Source organism: Harpia harpyja, chromosome 10 (genome assembly GCF_026419915.1).
Source record: "Harpia harpyja isolate bHarHar1 chromosome 10, bHarHar1 primary haplotype, whole genome shotgun sequence".
NCBI classification, from domain to species: domain Eukaryota; kingdom Metazoa; phylum Chordata; class Aves; order Accipitriformes; family Accipitridae; genus Harpia; species Harpia harpyja.
The window spans coordinates 28,233,390-28,260,484 of record NC_068949.1 but is presented as its reverse complement, the minus strand read 5'-3'; the positions used below and the strand labels follow the sequence as shown (position 1 = coordinate 28,260,484).

General features: G+C 36.3%; 1 protein-coding gene across 1 annotated transcript in view; it reads right to left on the bottom strand.

Annotated features, from left to right (window-relative positions):
* Positions 1-27,095, bottom strand: part of MYOF (myoferlin) — a 72,851-nt gene that overhangs the window by 40,981 nt on the left and 4,775 nt on the right. Inside the window, exons 2-16 of the mRNA XM_052799347.1 lie at positions 25,559-25,614; positions 24,570-24,661; positions 13,570-13,678; positions 12,266-12,350; positions 9,922-10,082; positions 9,288-9,416; positions 7,759-7,821; positions 7,596-7,646; positions 5,971-6,001; positions 5,394-5,509; positions 4,038-4,164; positions 2,638-2,741; positions 1,649-1,717; positions 1,484-1,527; positions 948-1,030 (exon numbers count right to left, since the gene is read on the bottom strand). Of these exons, the coding sequence (XP_052655307.1) occupies positions 948-1,030; positions 1,484-1,527; positions 1,649-1,717; positions 2,638-2,741; positions 4,038-4,164; positions 5,394-5,509; positions 5,971-6,001; positions 7,596-7,646; positions 7,759-7,821; positions 9,288-9,416; positions 9,922-10,082; positions 12,266-12,350; positions 13,570-13,678; positions 24,570-24,661; positions 25,559-25,614 (1,320 nt within the window). The remainder of the gene's footprint in view (positions 1-947; positions 1,031-1,483; positions 1,528-1,648; positions 1,718-2,637; positions 2,742-4,037; positions 4,165-5,393; positions 5,510-5,970; positions 6,002-7,595; positions 7,647-7,758; positions 7,822-9,287; positions 9,417-9,921; positions 10,083-12,265; positions 12,351-13,569; positions 13,679-24,569; positions 24,662-25,558; positions 25,615-27,095) is intronic.

Sequence of the window (27,095 nt, the reverse complement as noted above, 5' to 3'; positions counted from 1 at the left end):
CTTGGCACAAAAAATGTTTCTTATAATATTTTAAAGAAGAGTTTTATTACAAAGGTATTGTCCAATGGGGACAACATGTTAGGAACTTCATATCCTGCCTAACTAAATTTGTTTTCTTGCAGTTAATCAGTTTTGGTTTTAGTTTTTATGAAATTACATATCCAGTCACCTATACTGATCGAAGCACGTAAGTTAATTGTCTGCGACCATAGCACTGCAATTAAAATCTTCATTCACTGAAGCTACTAAAATATGGGTTACTAAGTAGTAATCTGGAGCACTCATGCAATGAGATGCAGTGCCCATTTCTAGTAAGCTACTGATCAGAGCAAAGACTGATCCAAGTTCCCCCAGCATCTGAAAGCAGCCTAGTACCGTAAAGGAAATGAGCAAGTGGTTCTAGACAGCTCCTGTGGGCTAACTGCTCAGGAACATTCCCCAGCTTTTAGGTTCTCTTTCCAGAGAAAGAACAGACATGCTTATAAGGTGGCAAAAGAAGTCTTGTCTACTAGTGCCCAATGAAGTAGCGATTCTGAAACAGTGACTCTGGATTGTTTTTAAATTAAACGTCTTACTAAGTATCTTAGTAAATTTGCATATCTTACTCATGATAGATTGTGATATCACATAGTTTTCTCAATTTGGGAAAGCACTCACAAATGTAATTACTTCATTAACTTTATATATATAACAGAACACTGAATTTTGAATTAGTTACTGCTATTTCCATGATGATGTGGTTTAAACATTAAAATTTTAAAACTTTACTTTGAAAAGTCCCACAGTGTGTTTTCTAGGAGCGTTGTTTTGAAAAACTCCAGGAACAGATAATCTTGTTGCCACAGAATTGAGGAACTATAGGAAAATGTGCTTTCTTAGAACACTTACTTTGCTATTCCTCACAACACAAGAGAAGATAGTAAGTTACATACTGCTCAATCAATTACCTTCAACTTCTCCTCCAGAAGAAGCAATTTTTGAGAGACTTAAATATGTTGTTCCTACTACATCATTTTTTGTGAGACGATCCCTACAAAAAGAAAAGAAGAAAGATTTTATTTAAATATAATGCTGGTCATCCTGTAGAGAAGCAAGCTACCAGTGACTAAATGCACTCCAAGATGGTGTACACACATTTTATATCACCTGGAATGCTTTAATATTACTAACACAGATGGTAATGGCTACTTACAAAAGTGGGCTGTATCATGAAGAAGTCACCTGACTTTTACAGTATCACTTAAATAGCAATAATGCTCACTGCACAAAATTAACAATACTCCCATGTTACACTAATCAGGTCTCTTGTAAAGAAACCATAAAGGAAGATACTTAAACACTTGCCTAAATACTCTCATAAACTGTAAAAATACCTGACATCTATAGAACCAGACTTTTCTTCACTTAATATAATTTACCTTTTTACCTTTCTTCCCTTAATATAATTTACCTTGTCTAGTACTTTGATTAAGTCGTAACTCACCAGTCAACAACTGCAAGTTTTATTCTCTCACACATCGAGGGAAACTGAAAAAAAAAAAAAAGCAATTAAAATAGAATAACCCATTACTTATTTCACCTCTGTAACATTAATGCCCTGAGTTCCAAAAGGATGACTGTTTTCTACAGAAACAAGAAAAAAACTGACCTTGATTTGAAGATAAATAATTTGATTCCACTCTGGATTAGCATTTTTCTCAATTATATGTGTGCAAGCCTGCAAAAAATGAAATCAACTATACAGCACATCAAAAATACAACAGACGAAAAAGCATATACTAGCTATGATTTAGGATAAATCACATTCTGTTTGGTAAGATGAGGGGTAGTAGTTGATGATGAATCCCAAGTGCTTTATGCTGTGATGAGCCATTAGTTTTCAATTGGTAAATATTGTTAAACTGATCTGCATGTGCAACATTAATGACTATTGGAGGGAAAAGAAAATTTTGAAACGGTGTTTAAACCCGAGACTGGAGTTACTCTACAAGAAAGAAGCTTGTTATTTCCACTAGCTACAATTTAATGTGCTTTCACACTAGTACTGATGTCTTTTATCACAGCAGAGAAATGAGACTAAGGAATGACTCAATTTCAGCTTGCTTTATGCAGATTTTAGAGTAGATAAAGGGAGAGCCTATATGATTTGCTAGTCATGTCTGCTGGAGATCCTGTACATTACTGGGTGTGGCAACCTGACTATATAACATAATAAAGGACTGACGTTTTTCTTCTTAAAGAAAAAAAAAGATTGGCTAGCAATGAATATAGGTTGTGCAATTGTGCTTCAACTCAAATTTGGTATTCTAAGGAACACATTAGTAATAAAATGTACAATGCTGTCAACCTGTCCAGAAAAATCTGCACCATCAGTTACAAAAACAATCAGGAACAACCAGTAGGCAAGGAATCTGGCATCCATCAGTTCCTAGCAGTCATGCATTCCTTTTATTAGTCATCAGATTTACACCCATTCTAATGTACCTTGTAGTTTGTCTTCATTTTATGAAGTGAACTTTAGGGCTAATGCTTTTTTATTTCCATAATTTCAGTAAACATAAAAATTTATATTGGCATACAAAATCTGTTCTCAGGACTATGATTAGAATGCAAAGATTCAGATATTTACTAAATTACCTTTTTCCCAGCAAAAGAAACTTCTACAAATGGATCTACCAGGTTTTTCTTGTCTGCTTCTCCTCCAAATATTTCCTTGACAGTCTGTGCAAAAGCATCATCCACTGGAGAGGTGTCAAAGAAGAAATTAAGGTTTATGCTTTTTTATTATTATTTTATTTATTTTTTCAGCCTAAATAATACATTGTCCATAGCAATCCCACCAAAATCAACCAGCTTACAGATCTAGGTAGGGTGAAGTTTAATCTGATAAACAAAATTCTGAACAGTGTTGCTGGTAAAAATGGAGAATTTAGTCTTAGGAGCAGTTTCAAGAATATAAATTTTTGAAATATCATAAGGACTGTTGATGTGCTCCTGAATTTAGAGGCACACTGGTGTTTGAAAAACATTGTGCATGTACCCATAGACATTGTCATTTGTTGTCACAGATATAGGTAAGAAATTATGCTAAGAAGGGATAAAAGCCACCTATGTTCTATCAGAAAACACGTATGGCATATAATGAGAGAAATAGCCTTTGTCTCAGCAATATAGGGTTGACACAAGTAAAATCTCACTAAACAAATTAAGGTCAAACTGCTTACAAGCTCCCCTGCCCTCCAAGGCTGTTTATTTAAGCTTATGGTGCACAATTTACAGCCCACAAACTGCATGCAGCTTTCTGGGATACAGCCAATTCCTAGTTACTTATTTCCTATGGCCACTCAGGAGCAGGTTGCTAGCAATACAGACTGCCTTGGCCATCACAGCAGCTGCTGACTGATTTCAGCAGTCCTGTGGCCTTTCCCGCATTGCAAAACAGCTGCAGCTATGAGCACCTATGAAGAAGAATTAACAGATTGCTGGAAAGAGGGAGGTGCAGGGGGCCATCAGCAGTATTACTTATCTTCTAGGATCTAAATGGCCTTGGAAAAGAGGGCTGCAGGGAACCAGCTTTCTGAGAACCTCTTGAAAGTGGTCAGGGATTGGGATCCAACAGGAAGTTGACACATGCACTGTATACTTGAGCTAGACATGCACAGAACATCCAGTTTACCTGCAGATCAACTGTACTTGAATGTTACGTACTTGCATGTAACTTCTGCAACTGGAGAATGGCTAATGAAGATGACCCTTTCCCACTAGCAGAAGCTGTGTGGCCCACTCAGCAACAGATGAGCATTACTAATCTAATGGGTAACACATTAAATTATGCATTACAAGAATTAAATAGACTTACTGAGCATTACCAAAGGACTTGAAATGGGCTACTTAAGCCATCACAGAATTATTGGCTCAAGTAACAATGTAGAACATTCAAGATGTTTTATGTTCAAGGAATGTTTCTGAACAGCTAACACAAATATTTCTGATAGTAATCAAATACACTGATGGACAAGTAGTAAGAAGATATGTACTTTGAGGAATGTCCTCAGCTCTGTAGATTTTGAGAAGGAAAGTGACCCATCGAAGTGCAATTCCAGCAGGTAATAACAGATTGCTCTCCACATCATCGCTTTCATTATCTCTTTCCCTTTTTTCAACCTGTTGGGAGATACAGTGGTACATAGTATCTGGTACATAAGAAAGACAGAGTAATGTACAGAATTAAGGTGATTAGTTAAACCGGTGCCCACAATACTCTTCAGATAGAAGACTGTTGTCAGTTTCATTATAAAGAATGAGATTTTATCAAATTATCAAGCCACAAAAATTAATTCTACCTAAACTATTTTATTTACATTTTTATCTCTAAAGTACTCAATTGCAGGAGCCCATTATAATCACACTTTTAACATCATCATCATCAGATGATGATGATTTTGGCACTTGTACAATGCCAACTTCATGCAATTTTCATACTCCTCTCAAGATGAATATTGTTGTAAGGTATCTTACTGCAATTAGAAAATGCATACAACTCTGATATAATTTACCAGAACTTACTGCTTCCTCCTTTAAAAACAAATACGAAATAACAAATTTCACCACGAATAACTAGACATATCCTTGTGATTTCAAGAATCATGAGGATAGCAGAAAGGAAGAGTTAACATGGAAAAAGATCTTCCATGGTTCTGGGGACCATATTATGTTTAACTAAGGAGTAGCAGTATGCAAAAAATCTCAGGCAGGAAGAACAGCAGAACTTAAACTAGCAACAATGGTCAAGTAAGAAAAATGCCACACAGAAAAGAGAGCCTGTTTTTACCTTGACAGAACAGCAGACAGTTAAGGATTGGACTGTTAAAACTGCCTACTGCTTTCATATGCATCAAATTACTTATGCCTAACTTGTAATTATTGATAGGTCTGATTTTCACCTGGCAAATATTTGGAGCTTTCTGGTACTCAGGTTTCTCTATGGGCTTGTCTGCATTACATAGTAGTGAAGACATTCCTGACTTAGTCCTGGAACTGGTATCAATATGTTGTTCAGCCTGATTAGCTATGCTAAGGAGAATTAGATATTAGCTTGCATGCAACACCAGGCTAATACATCTCCACTTTTTCCAGGATGTGAAGAAGTATCTACAAATGGTAGATCAACGCACCCAGAGCTGGTCCAGAGGTTGCTTAATTGGACAGGATAACAAAATAAGCTTTGAGTTACCCACCTACTACTGGATGCCCTCAAAACAACTTGTAAATCTTGTCTTACTTTTAAATACTGCTCACAGAGTGAATTATACGGTATTAAAAATTTTTCGGGGAGACATGAATAAATATCCGTGGGGTGGAGAGGGGAAGAAAAACATTTAAATGAAACTTACTGGTGGCTCATCTCCAGTTCCCAGGACAAACATGCTGACTTTCATATAGCCTTTAGTTCCTGAATTTGTATCTTCAGGATCACTCAGCAAAAGCCATTTTCTCATGACTGCATGGCCTAAAATAAAACAAACACCACCACGCACCCCCAGTAATAACCATTACAAAATGGCACAAATCATAAAATCAAAGTCAACTGTTCCAAAATCATACTTTATCCTAAAGCTTATTATTTTAAAAATTTATTCTGTCCTAGACAGGTCTCAGTAGTGCCATTCAAAACAAGAAATCTAGTGGTGTTTAAATGTTGTGGCATACTAATTCAGGGACATACTTATCAAATATTTTTGCATTATTTTTCACATTTTAGGTCTTTGATACCAAAACTAATATCCAAATTTTAGGTGCTTGTACTTCATCTTGAAACCACTAAAAAGAATTATATATTGTTGGATTTTTTAAAGTTAAAGCAGAAATCTCAAATAACTTTCCATTAACTTTCTTCTTTTACTTTAGAAATTTAATGAAATGTGTCAAGTTTCAAGCTAGGAAAGAAGCTCTGAAGTAACTGTTACTTACCAGGCTCATCATAAACATAGCCAATGTCAATCTGAAATAAAGATCAACGGCATTACCTCTGAAGAAATACCAAAACAGAAAAATGCTAGGGCAACTCCCCTCAATCTTCCATGAGTACTACTACATTGTTCTCTTGTCACAAACAAAAGAAAGTTTACATAGCATATTCTTGGGAGGAGGAAGAGAAAATGCCTTACATTGAAAAATGAGGGATTTTGAATGGATACAGCAGCCAAGAAGAAAATGCAAGAAAAGATGTATTAGAACTAACAGCTGTAGTTACTTTCTTCTTTCCTCAGATTCCCAGCTTTTTCATTTATCAGAGACAGAAGATGGGGCTAGCTTAGTGCTTCTTGAATTCCTTAGGTTTCCCCATTATTTTATGTTCAGACAGGCTTTTCAGAACTCTCTTGTTTCTATTTCCTGCTCAACGTCTCATCCTCCAGTTCCAGAAATGAAGTTTGTTTTTTTCATTAATAATTTCCTTTTTCTTTTATTAAGATCACAGGCAGTTTTCGCCCCCACTGTGTCAAATCTGGACAAGACTGCACATATACCATGACTGTATTCATTGTACCAGACTTCAAACATGTTCAGGAAGGTAAGTATGTTTGCTCATCGCAATTGGGGCTAGTATTCCTTGCAGATAAAGTCTGAAAGGGTGATTTTCTAGAGAGAATTACCCTTGGGGTTTTCTCCTGGAATGTGTGCCTGCAGCAACAGAAAGTACCTGAAAGACATGCTGTCACCTGCTTAGTGAATGATCAATCCTCCACAGAGCAATATACCGCTGTCTGAATCACAAGAAATTACATAGGTAATAAGCAGTGAGAAGCAAAAGCAACCAGCTTTGTGACAGAAACTGCTTCATTTAGAAAAGAGCACTCTTCCACACTTGCATATTTTTTGTGAAAAGCGGGTCTAGAGACCTAATGAATTTATGCAGTACAAAATAAGCAAACAGAAAATACGGTGAACACTGATACTGGAAATGTTATAATATGGGATCCCAGTAGCCATTACAATTGTCATGTGAATTCTTTGTATTGCTTTAGGAATACCTTCAACAGGCAGATGTCTACCTCCCAATATTGACTATAACAAATACAAATAAAGACAATCTCACTAATATCATCAGAACCACAGAAATGACTTTAACTAAGAGACTTTTCCACAATCTCTGTTACTTAACAAACTTCTGACCAAAGGAATATCTTTGCACATCACTTGAGAATGTGTATCTTTGTGCTGCCACACATATCACTATTCTGCCTATTATCTACCTAATAAAATTATCTCTTCAAACCGTACCTCATACCAAATAATCACCCTGATATCTTTTGAGGAAAAAACTTACCTTTTGGTAAATATTTTTTTCTCTTGGATGCAAGTTAGAGAACTTGGTATATAAAACGTACAATCTTCTGTAACAATAATATTCTACTCAAATAAGAAAACTGTTTACTAGTGCTTTGAGCAAACGTTCTCTAGCATGAGAAGACATCATCAGGTAATTCTTCGGCCCCATGCTGAAGTAGTATAAATTTCAACATTTAAAACAAGTACTTAAAAAATTTCTCATTTTATTTAATTTAGTCAAGATATGGAAGTTGTTTCATACCCACCTTAAATTCTCCCATTAGAGAGTCTGCTCGTAGAGAATAAGAATCATACACCTAAAAAGACAGACAAGCATGAAACAGGAATGCTCCTAAACATCACAGTGAAATGGTCAGACAATACTATATGCATCCAGCAGCCTTTTGAACATGTATCATTTTTCCTTACCCGAATGCTAATTGCTTCATCAAGCAACTCTAAAGGAGTCATGTGGACATTGTAGAAAAATATCTGTTAAGGTAGAAACAAAAAACCTGTCTCAAAATGACAAACACATAATTCTCTGAACAGAAAATGCAGAAACGTTAATTTAAGAAGCTTGTGAAGCATGCCTGCTACAGTACTTTTACTCTGCCTCCTTGCTGGACACATGATAATTTATGCGGAATAAAAAACTAAATTTAGTAAATAAACAGTACAAAATAGACAAAAGACAGTCACAACTGCAATTTGAATGAATGCAGTAGGCATAGCTGTGCTGCAGACTTTCAGCACTGCCCTTGCTCCTTGCTCTGCACTTCACATTTTCCTCAGGGGAACAACTTTGGGAATTACAAAGGTTGTTCATTTTCCAGGACATTCAATCCTGGTCTAGCCATCTGTGCTGTAGCTGTCAAAAAAGCCTTGTTTAGGGCTAGTGGTGATAGTGATTGTAATGATTTGCATCTTTGAAATTCAAGGCCATGGGAATAAATCTGATAGTTTGACAGTATGAAGGTACTTGTTTTATTAATAATACATGCCTCACTAAGTTTGGTTGTTGAGCCCAGCTATACTCCAGTCAGTACTTTATCCAACAAAAGGGAAGGGTACATAAACACGGTCCCTCCTATTGCATTTTTAGCCTAGTCTGGATACTGAGACTGCCTAGGAATTGATTCAATACAAGGTGCAACTGGCTTTCTCCTTTCCCTGTTTTTTACCACTGCTTCATAAATCTTGACTGCTACTTACAGCTTAGTTCAAGTCTCTAAGTTTTACACCTTCCTTGGTTTTGCCTGTATGTGTTAAACATGCTTGCCACCCAGTTCCAAAATCTTCTGAATTTTCCACACACGTCCAGGTAACGAGAGTTATCCGTCAGCATTCTCTCTATTAAGCTTAAGCTTTGCAACATTAGTTTTCCAGACTTGGGATCATTCTTGTGTCCCTTATATGGCTTTGAATTCTCTGCTGTATTTCAGTGTGTTTGTTGTACAGATCCCTTCTGGACAAAGAAATCTAGTTGTGCTTTTACAAATCATGGGTAGCAAGGCAATGACATTTCCAGATTCTGTGTGGCAGTCTTACTGACCCAAAGCATGACATTGAAAGCTCATCTGCACACACCATAGAGGTCTATAATGATTCCTATAATCTGCACACAACACTAATGATTTTATAACCTGCACACAACTATTCAAAGTCATTATTATGTCACATGGCCAACTGTATCAAAGAACATGTTCCATACATCTCAGCTGAAGTTTGACTTCCTTCTAGATAGCTTTATCTACTAAGACTGCCAGCAATAGAGATGTGCTTATTGATGTGAATACATAAAGAAAGGGACTGGGAACTGCAAAATGCGTATTAGCCATAATTACCCTTAAATATTAGCATATTCTTATTCACTGATGATAATGAAAGCTGTAATAACTATTTTTCTATATGTGATAGCATCCACATTTCAGCTACAGTGTTCTTATGCCACTCACTTCATCAAAATATGGGTTGTTCCCTCTTTTGATTCTTGTTCGGTGTGTCTGACCACAAACATGAACTTTGACTACTGGTTTTATGTTATTTCCAGGCAACTGACGACCTTCAATGACTCTAACACGAATCTGAAAAAAAATATAATTCAAATATTTGTATTAATACATTCCCTATATTATCTATCATCCTGGTGACAACAATTTCTTACACCAAAAAAGTTAGCCAACACCTGAAGTTGCTGGCAGCTATGGACTGACAGACATTTCAAATGTAATTATGATAGCAACTATAATTTTACAAGACAAGTTGAGGATAATTATTTCAGTAAAAATTTTTTTACTTGCTTTTACTACTTATTTTTAAAGCTGCTATTGTAGTTTGAAATCTATACAACCATACAATAAATAAGGTTCATCTAGATTTCAGTCAGAACTCTGCAAAATTGGACATCACTGTAACAGGCAAATTTGAAGAATACTTTTGAAATACAGGCTTTCAAATGAAGATGCTAATTGTCTCTACAGTGCATTAGATTTGCACAATCTGACATTAAATTATGCTCAGACTATGTGAAAAGAACAATGTGATGCCAGGCAGAAAAAGAGAACATGCAACATTTAATAAATCTATTACCTGGAAATCTTGTGGCTTGTTAGAAAGGATTCTCCGTGTTTTCTTTCCTTTGGTGATGCGTTTAGCTAGCTGGGCTTCCTTTGTGCCACTTGGAACTGTTGGTGTGATACCACCAACTGGACCATCCAAGCTATCCTCATAACCTCCATCATCTTCTCCATCTCATACAGTAAAAAACCAGTGCAATTAATAAACAAATAGTACAGCTTGATGTTAAAGTTATAGGAGTAAGAGTCTGATATCCAAGAGTTCCACTGAAATTGTATTATTATCTCATTTCAACAATTTTTTTTGCTAACCACATGCTTACAACTCCTTTTGAAAGCTAGTCATTTTAGCCTGCTTAAGAACAAATTTATATCCTAACCAAACTAAGTGTAGATCTGTCCCTCTTCAGGATGCAGAGTATCTAATACAATGCCCATACACTTTCTTGAACCAACTGATTGAAGTTTTAGCAAAAAACAGTTCAGCTGTAATTGTCACCAGACTAGTTCACAATACATAAGAAGTGATTAATTTTATTCCAGTTGAAGCTGTTTCCCAGCAGCAAGACTAGGCTATAGCATATCATTGGTTTTTACTTCAGAATCTTGAAAACTTGAAGACATTTAGGGTCTGCCATCCAAACTAAAACTCTGAATCCTCCTCCACAGCATTTAACTGTGGAATAAGTTAAAGTTTCTTAGTAAGCCTCTTTGACAGTTCTGAAGTCACAGTACCTCTGTGGAAGACTGTTCTACAACCACATGACACTACAATACTGGATCATACAGCGAGATTCCAGTATTGCAAAACAGGATCCGTAAATATCTAGTGTGTCACTCCCTTGTGTTTCCAGCTTCTTTTCTTAACTAAAGGACAATGACTATGGTAAAATCTACAGGAAGAACAAGCTGCGTCTCTGATGGTTAGCATTAACAGAATGTTTGTTAACTTTATGAATTAGTTTGCCAACACAGGGTGATGATCACTTTGTGTAATGAAGTCCTCAGTCCTCTCCTAAGAGACGTATAAAACACAGAGATTGACATACCATGTATTTTGTAACTGGAAGATCCCACCTCCCTAACGTGTCTCAAAATCCATCTGCCTGGATGGATCCATGCAACCGATTGATTACACACTTAGCACTTAATTTTTAATTTCTGAAACTGAGCTGTAGCAATCTCAGCTGGGGAGGTGATTTCATTTCATGGGAAACAGGTATTTACAATAATTAACTAAGCTGTGTTTGATAACTTGCACTGAAATAATTTTCATGCAGTTGCTGGATACTAGCAAAAAAACCTGCCATGTTTTATTTTACCTGTATTACCTTATAGTCAAGTACATTTTTAAAAAGCTATCAAAATAATCTCATAGAAGTCAATTTGCATTTTTAGCCTTCAAGTCCACATTTCTATAAAATTATTTTGAAGTGTAGTAATTTAACACATGGCTTTTGTGTTTGCATTACCTATCCTTCCACTCCCTAAGAACACCTCTCAGTGAAGTCAGTGGAATCAAAATTTCCTCCCAGAAGACTCCTCATTTCAATTTTTTCCTTCTTATGTTATTATCTATCAGCAGATAATGGTCAAACTGATCTATTTCTCCTCAAACATATAACATTTGTAACATTTACTTCTTTCTGCACAAACACAGCCTGGATATTAGGGTAATTATTTGCCCGTCAACTGCAAAAACCTGTTGTTACTTCACAGTTCTTTTAAGAGTCTGGAAAAACAGAGGATCTCAAAAACACTCTCAGCAAAAGCCTGGTTAATATGATATATAGAGACCAAAGAATATTCCCTGCTGATCACAGTATTTCATAGGCTAGTCAAATATCAAGCCTAATATAAGATACAACAGTGTCTTTCAAAACTTACTTATTCTACAGGAAAAAAAAAAGTTTAACGATTTAAGAAAATCTTTTCACAAAGCTCCCTGACATTCAAAGTAGTAGAATATATTTTTCTAAAAATATGGCTTCCCTGTTTTTTGGTTAGCCCTAGCATTACAGCAGATAATTGCTGTTTCTTTGAGCGCTCAAAAACTTTTCTTTCCTGAACAAAAGCCATTTTGAAAAGCTTTTAAGCAACATCATTCTTTTGTAACCTGATTCCACTGGAGAGAATGATGTTAAAAACCATTTTATGTCAGGAAATGCCAATTTTCTTCCTAGCTGTAGTTCTGAATCATCCTTAATTTCTTTAAAATCACTATCTGGCAGTCTTGACATGCTTGCTTCTGGTTACGTTTTTTCTGATGAATAATGCTTGTTGAATCACTTTCTTGCCTTACCTTAAATATCTCCATGATCTTTTAACAATAATGTTCTGAGAAAAGACTGAAATACCTTCTTGTGTACTGGTCCCTCCTGGATCATTTGGATTTGCAGGTCCAGCTGGTGGCTCGTATCCTATTACCAAATCAATTGTTGCCTATAGAGAAATACACATTTTTTTATGTAGCATACAGTATTCACAAAAACTGATTTAAAGCAGTAAGTTGTTCTAACACTGTGCATGAACAGTGTTAGAACATGAACAATAAAGATTACACAATTTGCAGCTAATGGAATAGGCTTTAAAACAATATCTAACAAATGGAATCACTGTGTTTATATTTAGAAAAATCTGTCACAATACAAGTATATAGGGTGTTCTACAAATGTTAATTTATTTAGTTCCACAATATTCATGGCAGACTGGGTGACACCCTAAATTTGCAGATGGAAAAACAAAGGCAGTAAGAAATAACACTATCTGATGAACAACGTAATGAGTCTGAATCATAAGTAAAATTTCCTATCTGGCTCTTCTAATTGCTTCTTCATACCTCCATCCTAGAAGAAACACTATGACATTTTTCATTCTAATTACAGAATTGCCTTTTTTGTGCTTCACTGTGGTTTTGGATTATTGAACAAACCATTATTATTCCTAGTTGCCACAGTAACATGAGGAGTCAGCAAAAAAAGACCAACCCTGTGACCAACTAACCATGATATTAAACTAGAGATGATGAGATACTGAAATTACCCTTAAAGTCTCTTATTATTAAGTGTACTAGAATGCACTATGAAGTGCCTTAACAGCTAGACTGCACAAACACAGTAAGGTCCCACTTCTAGAAACCACTTAATTAATAACTAATAAACTGTTAAATTTAAACACGTGCTAAACCAAGTTAAGCAAGTTCTTGTGTAACTTTCTGAACTGAGCTGGCAGTGAACATGTACATGATTTGTGCTTTCTAGAATCAGTGCTATGACCCATGTGGATATTAGAAAGAAGACAGCAAAAAAGTACATATGGGAACTCCATCTGGTACTTAGGAAAAAGCTCTTTTTCAACATCAGGCTGATTTCCATGCATACTCTGTGGCCCATAATATTTATAACATATATATACAGATACATAATACATACACAGAAAACAATTTATCTAACTTAAAGGATATTAAACAAACTCAGATGGTATAGACATAACCATATCTTGTTATAAATTTCCTCTGTCTGGAGGAATTTTGCTACAAAATTCCAAGCATTTAATTTATAAAGTAAAAATAACTTGAAAATATTTTTGTTTCACTATTAGCCCTGTTGCTGGAGCATTTTGATCAAGAATGCAGTAAAATAAGGAAATGTAAGCCACTCACTCCAGTTTCTTGTCCCCTTTCATTTAGCAGAGGTATGAGTTTGAAGGGAAAAGATCTGCTTTGGTTACCTACAAGATCCTTAAGTGCTACAGATGCACTGCCAATTAATCTGAAATGAAGTAAAAATCATTATTAGAATGCAAGTATACATCAAACAGAAGTTTTCTTTTGTCTTTTGCTAGTGTCTGTTAGTTGACCAAATAACTCCAGCCATGACTTGAAAACCCAAGACACAACAAAAGATCATTGCAAATGTTATCTAATGATTGTGTACTGCTAATTTGTATTTTCTGCTTCACTGCACTTAAATGTGCTGGTGTTTTTTACGGAAGACACAGCTTTAAGCTAAAAGAGGTTAAAAACCTAAATTCAAATAAATTTTATGTGTATTTTTGAAAATAATCTTCTGTATAACTTTCAACAACCATGTCACTTGTTTCAGCCACTGAATTCTCATTGCTAAACTAAAGGATGTAACACTTTCTTTCCCTATATAGGTTTGCAAACTCTCAGATGAGAAGTAATGTATAAAAGCTAGATATGACACAGAGACACAAAAAGACATACACAGATCTCTGTAATGAATACAATGAAACAGAACAAACGTAATCAATGTGCTTACTAGAGCCTTCACAAAATTAATCTTCTTGCCCATACTCTACATTTTGGAATAGGTTCATATCCTTGCCTCTAAATTCTCAGAATGTTTCAATATGGCTCTAGAGAGGCCTACCAAAGGATACCCAGGGGATCTGACATGATGCAGTAGACTCTCCTGAGCTCCTTCTGCCTACTTTGGGACTGCATCTGTCATGCCCATCCTCTTCAAAAAAGTGAAAACTGCATGCACTTTTAACCTGAGAAACTTCTCCTAGGCAGAGTATCTAACAGTGTGGCTGGCATTGGTCTCATGATATCTGGCACTGTATTTCATTCCCATAGTATGTAATAGCAGTTCACTCCCATACTGAAGTGGATTATTGGAATAACTGAGATTTTTGCCAGTGAAAAAACCCTAAGATAATTTCACCCTGTAAATATTACAAGGAACATGTCTTACAAACAAAATACCAGCTTTGCTGTCAAAGCAGAAAAAAGATCTGTACGCGGAGGACTTAACTGAGGTCCCTTTGAATACATTATAGTGCTTTTTCATGGAGAAGCTAAGGATGCAAGGGCACTTTTTGACATGGAGCTACTCTCAGGTGCTATGTCATGAGAACATAATTTACTTTTTGCAAACTACATTAGGAAAGGTAAGTATAAAACATTAATTTCCTGCAAATATACAGTCCAGGTATTACACATTACAACTTTTGTTTAGCTGTGCACAAAAAATAACTACACTTTCTGTTTGAATGACCTGTTAGAATTACTTTGGTGCTGTCGCCTCCTCAGTCAACTCTGCTTTCCCCGTTCATCTCACTCCTCCAATTCCAGTTGTCTTTTTGATAGTTTTGACTCACTACTCAAACCTTTCACTTCTGCCCCCCAAATTGCCAGAGCACAGTAATATTCCAGCTATGCCTCACATATTCGTCACACACAGGGGATGGGCTAGATGTGAAAAGCAGTTTAAGATCAGGCCATGCTGCAGAGGAAATGCATGAAGCTGTTCTAACCTTTAAGATGACCATAACTGAAACTCCGATGCCATTTCTAACACTTGCCTCTCCTCCCTTTACTGAATGGACACCTGTATTCAGTATTGTAGTCTTGATCCAGTGTCCTTTTAAAAACTATTGAAATACACCTAGTTATTTCAGTGAGCATTAGATTAACCGTAGGTACATTTTCACTTTTTACAAATTGTTGCACAGAGCTGGGCGTTAGCTGAAACACTGACTCTACACATTTCTCAACTTTAGGGAGCTTAAGAAGCAATTTCTCCTGTTATGCAATCAAAATTGCATTCAACCCACAAGACAAACCTAGATTTGGAACATTAAGTATACATGCAGTGGTCTTATTTATCCCTGTAACTGTAGTATTATTTGACATTGCTTATGATGTGATGTAGCAAATCTAGACACTAAAGAGTAATGTCTACCTAGATCAGGAAACAACAGCAGATGGTCTCTCTTAAACAGAAAGAGGGTTTATTTTTTCCCCTGTGGCTTCAACATTCCAAAAATTGGTGTTATACAGAAGTCAAGCAAGTCTGACATTACACACCAGAGAGAACATCTCCCCCTATATTTGACCAAACTTTTCTACGTAAAGAGCAGGTGCCATGCAGACAGACACTGATACTGTTCAACAGTCAAAGAAAAGCAGAAAAGGTTCATTCCATAATGATTGCAAATCCCAAAGCAGTTAAGAGAGAAAAATATTGGGTAGCTTAATGCATTTTTCTCTTTATTACATAGCCTTCTAACATGGTAATAGCTTTGAAAGCAAGTATAATATAAGCAAATGGCAAACTATTCCTACAACTTCATTTACACAACTGCATACTGAGAGAAACCAACTTCTCTTCACTCTTTTTCCTTCAATGCAAAATGAATCAATAAAAACTTTCAATTCCAAATATTCTTATTTTCCCCAAATCCTTCAACTGTGACTATGCCTTCCTTACCATTTGAGAATAACAGAGAGAAACATACATAGTTTGAGGTATCATAGAAGGGAAAAACCCAACAAGACTACCCCAAACCAGCTAGGCCAAATCTGATTCTGGAGAAGGGCAAAGAAAATCTTCTCCTATGTACATTTGTAGAAAAATTTTGTAGACTTGCTATTTTGATTTGACATGAGCTGGAGTGACTTACATTAACTCCAAAAAGAACTTCAGTTCAGAAGTCACGCAGTCTCAAATCATCTGGATGACTCTTTCAGCAACCACACCCACCTATCTGGTGATATTAACTCAAGAACAGCTGTTCAACAGTAGTGCTTTTGAAATTTTCCAGCGTAAATTTCCATTTCTACATCCTCATCTGTCCTGCGCAAATGATAACTGTGTACACATTTGAATACATAGTAGTCGTTTTTAAAATTCTGACCACCTTCAGAAGACTGAAGATGGAGTCAGTTACATAGACTACTTGTTTGTTACTAGTTGCCCCTAAAGTCCTTTGTTTCCCCCTGCTTTAACAGGTTGGGCAACAATAGTCTCCAGTATTTTTCCACTCTAGCAAGAGTAAGAAATCTAATATTCACCCTATACGCTACCTTAACCTACTTCGAAGCTTTAGGTAGTTAGTCTTTTGCCTTCCCCAAAGTGGTCCTGTTTACTGGATTTGGGATGTTTCACCCCTCCCTTAGCAGAACCACAGAACTGATGAGTTTGGAAGGGACCACTCAAGATCATCTAGTCCAACCCCTCTGCTCAAGCAGAGTCAGCTAGAACAGGTTGCCCAGGACTATGTCCAGTTGGGTTTTGATCATACAGCTACTCAACAGCTGAAGTAATATTTTCAAACGTAACAAGGAATGCCTCAAGGTCATCACTAAGTCTCATCTTTGTCACTTCTACAGGTCTTGGAGAAAGCCTTTTTCCCGAGATGCTTCTCTCACGTCTCTAATCTTTGGGCTAAGTCGGGTAAACCAAGTCAGCCAAGTCAGATAGCAGCAGCTGTTGTGACAACATGTCCATTAATGGTTCATGGCTGTTTAATGCTTTGTTGCAAGGTCTGCTACTATACTTGCTTCTGATATGTAACTAGACCCCCAGTTCTCGGCTCAACTACTGTGAAGTTGCTGCGTTCCTCTGAACTCTGAAGACTTTCTACCTTCAGGCAGGATTGCATGCAATCCCCCTCTAAAGTCATGACCTTCAAGGTGACAAGAAGTCCTTTCCTTCCAGCACAGCTGAAAAGACTTTGTCACCTATTCATCCTCAAAGGACACTGCTCTTTGCTGGAGCTCTTTCAGCTTTCTTCCTCTTCCCTACGCAGACAACACTCACCTGTTTAATTCCAGATCACACTGGTCTCTTGCCACCATCAAGTGGGATAGTTTCTGCTTTTGGAATAGCTCAATACATCCTCTGACATTTTGTTCATCAGCTCTTTCAGCAGTAGATAGCAAATGAGTATTGGCTTCTTAACTCTGCTTAAGTACCTTTTTTTGCCATGCCTAAGACTTTTATGTGTATAGTGCCCAGTCAGCCAGGTCTCTTAAACTTTTCCAACTTTGCAGAAGTAAAGCAAAAAACCTGTCCTGCCACAAGCAGTTTAAACATTCTGGTCTACCACTGAATAAGATACCAAAGATAAATGCAAAGACCGTGGATTTTAAACCACTTCAAATCAGTACTAGGCCTATGATACTTTCCACCCCTGTAATCAAAGGGAAATACTTAGTTTATCAGCATGAAATCACTGAACTACTTATGACCAGCTATTAAACACAGTGTTGCATTTGTGCCAAAGCTAATTAATCCGTTAGCGCTGTGGTTAGCACTTCCTGTTAGCTGCCCAAATAACCAAGAGAAGTGAAACTTCACACCCATGCCTGGATCAGGAAATGCTAACTCACAGTACCAACCATTTTATTACTCCTCCTCTGTTTGAAGTTAGCAATTTATACTAAATTCTTTAGCATATCATGTCCTCCAGCTGCTTACATGCTACTTCTACTGGAAGCCCAGTGATTTTAATCCCCTGAGAGTCAAGCATTTAAATTCTTTTGACTTATTTTTAAGGGTTTATTTTGGCAGGGGTTTATTTTCACAGAGGTTTATATTGATTATTCTCATCAGCAAACTTGATCCCACACTGCAGTTATAATTGGTACACTCAACCTTTCTTTCTCAGTGTATATGTTCCATTATAGATTCTATGCTACAAGACCCAACACCCACCTTCTGTTATTTGTGCTGTGTTTTGAATTTTTATTAAGAGCAAACCAACTATTTTTATCTTCTTTAGTTATTTGATAATACTCTTTGCAAGAAAAAACTCTAAAAAAGAAACAAAGCATGGGTACTATTTTGTACAAGGCAGAAAACCCCAAAACTAAATCATAACCAGGCTGGACCTTGCACACAACATATGCATGGGAAATGTGCAACTATGCACAGCCACACTGACGCAGAAAAGAATCCACACAAAACAGTACAGCTGTAGGAGGATTCAAACAATCTAGAAATTATTTAACTATGGAAAATACTTAAACATGATTAAATAATTTGCTGCACTGTTCATTTGTGGCTGCATTTTTCTGCTTGAGAAAAGGGTGCGCCCAATCTGTTTTTCCTCTGTGTCGCTAGGTTACTAACTATGCAAAGAACATGGGGAAACACATAATCCCAACTCTCTTTCAAACAGAATGAAAATCACTTCATTCAGACACGACTGTAACTTCCTGTTAACATTTTTTTTTCTTAACTTCACAGGGACAACTGAACTGGGGGGTTTTTTTGCTTGTTTTTTTTAACTGCATAAAGATTTGTGTTCTGAGAGTTTGAAGTCTTTCTACTAACAGTGTTAGACATAATAGAAAACAGATGTGTTCTCTTTTCAAACATCTTCATGCTGGAAAATCTAGCTAAGCATGGATCATATGAGTCCTCTCTAGTTTATTCCTATGATGGTCTGTCTGCATACATGTCAGTGTGGTTTGCTTTATCTTTTCCATTGACTGCGTCTTTTTACCATGAAGAGCACTCATTTAATCTATCTACAAAAGTTTAGTGATCCTGTAAATGAAGCAGTAAATTCTATCACCAGGAAAAAAGAAACAGAAAAATATTCAAATGTTCTTTCAGGTTTGATTTGTAAATGCCAAAGCAATGAGTTAAGTGTTTTGGCACAGTGTAAAAACAGAGTAACATCCACTGTGCTCCTCCTCCTGCATCAGTATAAGAATGGGCTAGATCAACAGCTATGTAAGTTTCTAGGAGCTGTAACAAATCATGGGTTATATTGCAATCTTCTGCTGTGTTGTTCTAAAGGGGAGTATGGGTTCTGTAGTTACCTCTTAGGCGCAGCAACAGATCAGGTGCCCAGAAGTAGACAGGAGTAGCACTGCATGGAGCAGCAGAGTGTGTATTGGCTAGGAGCTTTGTGAATGAGCAGCCAGAGAGAGAGTTGGGTTGAGAAACACATTGTTCTGCTTCTAGCCTACACTGCAGCAAAGAACTGTGGCAGAATGTTTGAGCAAAAGTTGTATCTACCTTGAAGATAACAACAGCAATCCCCATTGCTTATTTTCCTCCAGAAGAGAGAAAATAAAGCCAAAGCCATGGTGTAGTTTCTTCTCAACGCTCTTTCTCAGGCAACACAGTCCCATAGATGTACCCTTTACATTCGAAACCTAAATCCCAATTCAATCTAGACTTTAAATATACAAAAACATGAACCTCTAAAGGAAAGATTATTGATTTAGACTCAGATCCCACTTAGCTTAAACACCAGATACACCTCCCAGGTTAATGGGTCTACTCATGAATAATGTCAAAAGCACATGGCAAACCCTGGGTTTCTGAAATAATGGGCCTTTACCTCTGAAAGACTTCAGTTCAGTTAACCACATCAAATTTACAAGTAAAAATTATTACAATATTGTCCAGCCCTCTCTCCACCGCCCCCCCCCCCCCTTTTTTTTTTAAAACTGTCATTATAATAGCTCTCAGTAGTAAGGACCTTAGGTAGGCCTCGTACTCCATCTTTGAGTGTCATTTGTACACTCTTCCACCAAGCATCTTTTTGGAATGCTGCAGCACTGCAGGCATGTATCTAACTATAGACTTTTTCTTAAGTATTAAAGAGGATACTGTGAAAGAATGGCAAAACTGGGATATGGCAGTCCTAAATCTCTCTCAAACTCAGTATTAGTCAATAGAATCAGTAACTCTACAGAAACACAGGTTATGCATACATGCATGTTAATATGTGAGAAACTTACTCCACATTCTCTCTTTCATATGCTCCTTTGTCTAAATGTGAATGTTCGTTAATACCAAATCTCTTCTGCTGTTACAGTGCTTTGTGTCTTTAAACGAAATCCAAGATGACATTTCCTATTATCTTGTTACAGTCAGGAAGCCTACTCATGTGTCCCACTTCTCACCCCCTTATCCTATTTCCCTGCCAACAGCCCTTCCAAACACATCACATGCTGCAAATATGTGGCAGTTATTGAGGATTTATTTTCAAAGAGCATTACTTTGAAGGTTTTGCTCTATCTTTGGTATGGACTACACATATTTTTGCACAGCTCCATACATGGAAGTCACTTGCCAAAGAATTTTATTGGTTCATTTTTTAAATTGTATGCAGAATAAGTAAGTGGTGCATAAACCAGTGCATAAACCCGAGCAAAACAAACAGGCATTTGCACAAGCTGGGGGTTAAGCACTACAAATATGAGTCCAGATGATATTTACAAATACAGTTTGAAAAAAACCCAACACATGCCTTCTTAGCTTTGAGCCCATGTACAGAGTGAAACATTTCAGATAAGCATTTTCCTTTATTTTCTGATATGTTATAAAATCCATCACAACATTCTGATTACTGGCAAGCTTTCCTATATCAAGTTCTGTGATTTCTGGGATTTCCCTAAAGCCAGAGGCATGCAACATATTCCTGCTTTACTGACCTATAGAAATCTCAAGAATGAGGAGAGATCTGAGGGCATCAGCTTGACTCACAGTGATTTTATGACAGAGCTGTTGGAGTATTATAAAAACCTGAATTCACATATTGGGAGGAGGCAGAAAGTAGTAAAGAAAAGCTAACAATGGAAGTAGACTACCATCAATAAATATGAATGTATGCCTAGCTCAGTGTCACAAAATATCCAAATTTGCCACACAAAAAAAAAAAAAGGAAAGAAGATGATATCATACTCCCTTTCAAAATAGCAACAGCCAACACTACTTGGCTTTGACAGAAAAGAGGGAGCATGGGAGTGCAGCAAACAGAGAAATAGATCCTTGTTTAAAAGCTAGGACTTTATACAAAGAAGTAGGGAAATGGCATCTAATTTTTCATAAGCTGTTGTTTTTTCTGCACAGATTAAAAAAAAAAATCTCTGAATAATGCTTGTCCAAATGTATATATTTACTTTTTTAGACAAAAATCCTATGATTTAAGCAGAGATAGGCAGAAGATCTTAACCACTGTGGGACAGCTAAAGATTAAACACATGGATGAAGCTTTATCTTATGTGTGTTAAGAAAGAACTGCTAGACTTTGCCAGAGCTTTTAGTAAAGCATGTTTCAACACAAAACAATACACTCTATCCCTGCTGTAGATTATCTAAAAGAAAAGCTTTCCGATTAGCTTGCCGCCACCCAAGACCTTACCCTTTTCCTGCAGGTGATTTCAGGGACCAGGTTTATTTCTGATGAGTCATTTATGATGAGTCATAAAACAAATGGCATGCACAACACAAAAGGTTGCTAACAATTTCAACCGGTAATTTATGTCTTCTTCGTTGAAATGATCTGCATGCATTGCTTTAAAGTATCCTGTACACCTCCAATTCTGATATTAAATTAAAGCTTAAATCCTACAAAATTCTAGATACTTTTTTTTTTTTTAAATCTCTATCATCTTATGTTCAGAACCACATAAAACTTGTTAGAGTCTGCGTTATGTATTTGTTTCATCACAAATACAGCAGGAACTTCAAAGTCCAGGTCAAAATGACAAAAAGCGCCCTCCAGCTTTACTAAAGTTTATATAGTATACTTTTTAATAGAATGTGAATTAACTGAATTCTAGTGCTCCCATATATACCATTTTAATTTTTCATAGCAACAATTTTTAAATTTTTTTCAATGGCCACAGTCAAAAGATCCTATCAACTCAATTCACAGGAACAAATCTATTCTTATTAAAAAAAAAAAGTTTGAAAAATACAAAGATTACTCTTAAAAGTTAGTTGAACAAGACACCTTAATTACTTTTATGTTTGCTTATTACATGTTCCTATTCTGTAGGAGTATAAGCCTACAAAAAAATGTTTAAATGCCAACATGGGACACCTGACAGCATTTCAGTATTCTACAACTTTTTATAATGTCACCTCCTTTTATATAAGATAGAAGCCTCAATTCAAGGTGGCTCCTTTCTCAGTGTCTTCAACAGCACGACTAAACTAAAAAAAAAAATCGTTTACAGAAAATCATACACTCTGTGCATCTTTTCTCCTGTAATTACTTCATGTGTAGAAAAACTAGACATGTTTGTAATTTTTTAGTTGAAGGAAATCTATTTGTTTTGTGTGATATCCTTCCAGGCACACATAGATATAGCTACTGTTTGTTATCTTCAGTTCTCTAAAATTAATAATAAAACCTGATTTTGTCAAAACTAAATCTAAGCACGTTACTACTACATGAAGAAGTTTTTGGCTGAGCACTGAGGAATCAACAAACAACCGCACAAATGAAACTGTCCTTTAGCCTCTCACAAATGAAAAAAAAAAAAAGACCATACACAAAAAGATCTGCAGCCTTAGATCCCATGATACTTGATTTTTAGATATCTGAAAAATGCAGAACCCAATTTTAGGTATCTAGGTGCTGTACATACTGCACTGGTAGAGTTTAGACTTTTAGAGTAGGATTCAAGCCTATCCACATGCACTAACAGCACTAACGGACCAGAAATGGTGCAGGAGGGAAAGAGCCTTAAATTCCTGCATGTTAGGGGCATCATGAAAATGAGTGTTTCTATCTACTGCAGACCTAAAGTCTAAATCCTTTACTGATAGTAGGAGTCTCTGCCTTTCCTTTCCAAGAAATGAATGTCAGAAAAGGCAATTCTCAGTGGCCTCCCACCCCATTTTTATAAGTCTCAAGTCCTCTAAGGAATGGGAAGCTAGATATCCATTTTCTTCTTCTGCTGAGGTTATTCAATTTACTTTCCACAGAAGACTCTCTTAATACCAAACTACGTATTTTCTTTAAAAAAACCCAACAAACCAAACCAAAACCACCAAACAAAGAAAAAATCCTCAATCCATTTTTAAACAATGTTTTTAAAATATAACCAGAAGAGGAGGTAGCAACAGCATTGCTAATCTTCCATATATGCAACAAGCCTGAGGCTTGTAACACTCGGCCAACAATTGCAGACAGATTAATTTCCCTACTCAGTGTGAGAGAATTTACTCTCACACCTGACATTGAAAAAGAGTTCTGCAACTGATCTTGGGGAAGTTACTTTTGTTTTCAGGTTCAAGCTTTTTAATGACCATGCAGAGAACTCATGATTCATTGGGCCAGGAATACTACAGTAGGAATATGACATTTCATAGACCCCCTTAGCTAGGACACTCAAGACAACAGAAACCCAGATTCCATTCCCAAGACAGTTTTTGTATTTTATTCAACATACTTATCCTGATGACTAAGTCAGTCTTCCAGGAGATGAGTCTAGGACTTCAATCCCTCCAGACAAGATAGAGAATTGAACTTAGGCTTCCCCTCTTCCTAGGCAAGACTTAAAGAAGTGACATAAAACATAGCCTCTCAGGGAGATTTTTAAAGATGGTTAAGGGCCTTAACTGCATTTTGTAATTTTTGATGGTATGTGTTAGCTGTGCTCTGAGAATGCCAATTACGAGTTCTTCAGAACTACTTTCTGGACACTTATTATGTTTAGTAGTCTTGGGTACTGCCCTGCACCATTCTGCAAGATGACAACCTGCACCATGTATTTGTAGTGGCATAAATCTAGTTACACAAGGACCTTTATTACAAGTGAAATATGGCAGCTGTGGTTTTCAAATTACAGTAATAGGTGAAGGGATGTATATTTTACCCAAATTTTGCTTTAAATGCCTAAAATATTCCTTGAATTTAGCTTCAGCATGTCTAAAATTAAGCATAAAAAGAAAGCTGACACTTTGCTTCAGAGTAACAATCCAACTGGTGAGGGATGAAAAGCCCACTGGCTTATAGGCTACAAGTAGGTATTACATCAGAAACCATCTAATTGCATCCATCGTTTCTCTACAGCAACTATCAGTTCCATTTTTTCCCTGGACTTCTGTATTGAAAGTTGTGCTTAATACTGGAAAAAAAAAGAGAACATACTTGTTTTGTCCAATTGTTTCAAAATCCTTCACAATAATTGTCAGGGAAGATGAATTATCCAAAGCAATTCCTTTCAAGTCAAATTCAAGAATCTGAACAAAAAAACAGAGCAAAACCAAATTATAACTACAAGTCATGTGTAAATTAATTAACAGCAGAGTAGCATATACAACAAAATTATTTAGAAATAAATTTTGCTTTTAGTGAGAGACAGACCAGACCAGCTTCCATTTGCAAAAGCAAAGTTAAAAATCTGGGAACATGCTCATAGCACATTCTTGATTTGCTAGTTACTAGTAACAACAACAGAAAAAGAACTAAATTGTTTAATACTGAGCCATAACCTCTTTTGCAGTTCTACATTCTCACACTAACATAAGTATTTTCTTATCATTTATAAGATCTGATACTATTCCCCTGCAATACTGGCTGAAGTCAGTTGCTGTTGAATTTAGACAAATATTTGTAGGTTCCCTTTCTTTATACTCCTAATTACAAAATGTAAGAATAATCTTTAACTTTCATTTCTGGTTGTGAAAAAACACTACTAAGAAAACATTTTCCCAAAGGAAATCATTACTGAAGATGCAAAATAGGACCAGTCCTACAAATAAACCATGAGGAACTTCAGTACATGATTCATTCTAATTCTGTAGGGTTTTCTCCTAGTATGTAATAAAGGATCCAATTATGTTCCCATACATGTGGCTAAGCAATGGCTGAATATCATTTGGTCCAAAGTAAGAGGGAACAAAACTAGGCCACAAACTCACCAGATATCCATCTACTTTTACACAAAAACATTACTTAATGAATTGAAACACATGGCACAAGATTAATCCATTCACCTGCATTTACTAACACCTTGAAAGAACACATATCACTAGTTCCTGTTTCTAACTGATGCTCACAACTGTAGAAATTGACTTACCAATTTTACAAGCATTTTGTCTTAAAAAAGACCAAGAACTGATTTAAAAAAAAATTACCTCATTCCAAACAGGATTAAGTTCACTGTCAATTTTCTTTGTTTTCTTTTTTTCATCTGCAAATACAAACAAAGTGTGATTATCTGTTTTTGCTAAAGCACTACACAAATATCATAATTTTTCCTTTCACTTTTCAAAAGAAGGTGTGAGCTTTAAACCAAATGTTCCAATTCTTTTTGCCTCTTCCAGTAGCTGCACATTTTACAATCAAAATATCTCCCAGGCAATTTTAGTAGTTGAGGCTTTTTATTCTGTTTTGTTTAAGCATAGCTAGATGTATTCCCAAAAAGCAAAATTAATGTTTAGGTTTCTCAACCTTTTATGACCCTTGACTGCAACTTCAGTAATGATGCAAGAAGACAGACTAAAAGACTTGAAGACATCAAACCAAACAGTAACCTCAAAGTGATGAACTTCAGTAGTAAAGAAAATGTGTTACACATTTACCATATCTGAGTTACAAAATACTTGTGTTTAGCTCTGAAGTAAAATCACTTGGGGAAAAAAAAAATCTTAAGAAGGTATGCTTACAGTGTCAGCACTTTCTGCTTTAAATGAGCAAATATTAGCAGAAATACATATGCATATAAGAGGAATTGCAGTCCCTCCTGAAAAAAAAAATGGTTTCCAGAGGTTATGCAGATCATTTCACTGACATTTACTGTAGCCTAAAAATTACAATTTTTCCATACTTCACGGTAAAATTTGCATTTGGTTAACCTACAAATCATGGGAGTGTGGGGTGTGGTGTAAATTACATATAGTATGGCATTTGAATTCAAGTTCCTTCTCCTGAGAGGAATAATACAACTCAAGTGTTGCAGAGGCCCTTTGCAGGCCCCCCTCACCTACTAAAAAAGGAAACAAAATTCTGTTCTTAAAACAGGTTCAAAGAAAGTAACATGCCACAGCTTTATTTTTACTTTTTAGTTGCACTATACGTATACAGCTCTGATGGAGAACAAGTCTTGACATGACACTCAGTATCACAAAAGAACACTGCCAAACACACAGCTGTCTAAAGAGAAATTGTATAATGATAACAAGTGAGTATATTTAAGTACAGGCAGTAAACTAACTGCTGATCTATAAAATGCTCAGCCACCACAAGAAGGCTGTTTCAGATGCTCTCCTTGTATTTAAGGACTACAGTACAGGTAATAGCATTTTTATTATTTGCAAGTCATGGCTATACTCTGCCAGGAAAACACTGCAAAGGCATGGGAAGCAAGAGTAAAGATAGGCCACACGGGCAAGTTCATATATCCGCTATTCAAGCAGTAGACTGTGGTGGCTCTTTTTATTGTATGAGAGGGGGAGGTACTGAAAGAAAAAAAAGTCAGCCCATACTGCAAATTGCGAGAACTGACTCACATTTATGTAACAGGAATTGTCTACAATTTATACAGGATATTGACTCACATCGTACCACAAAGGAAAGAGCATTCATAACATACCATGCTGTGGACTTGCATTTTGCAGAACAAAGAACTAATTAACATGCTAGTAAGAGAAATTCAACTTCATGTTATCTAAC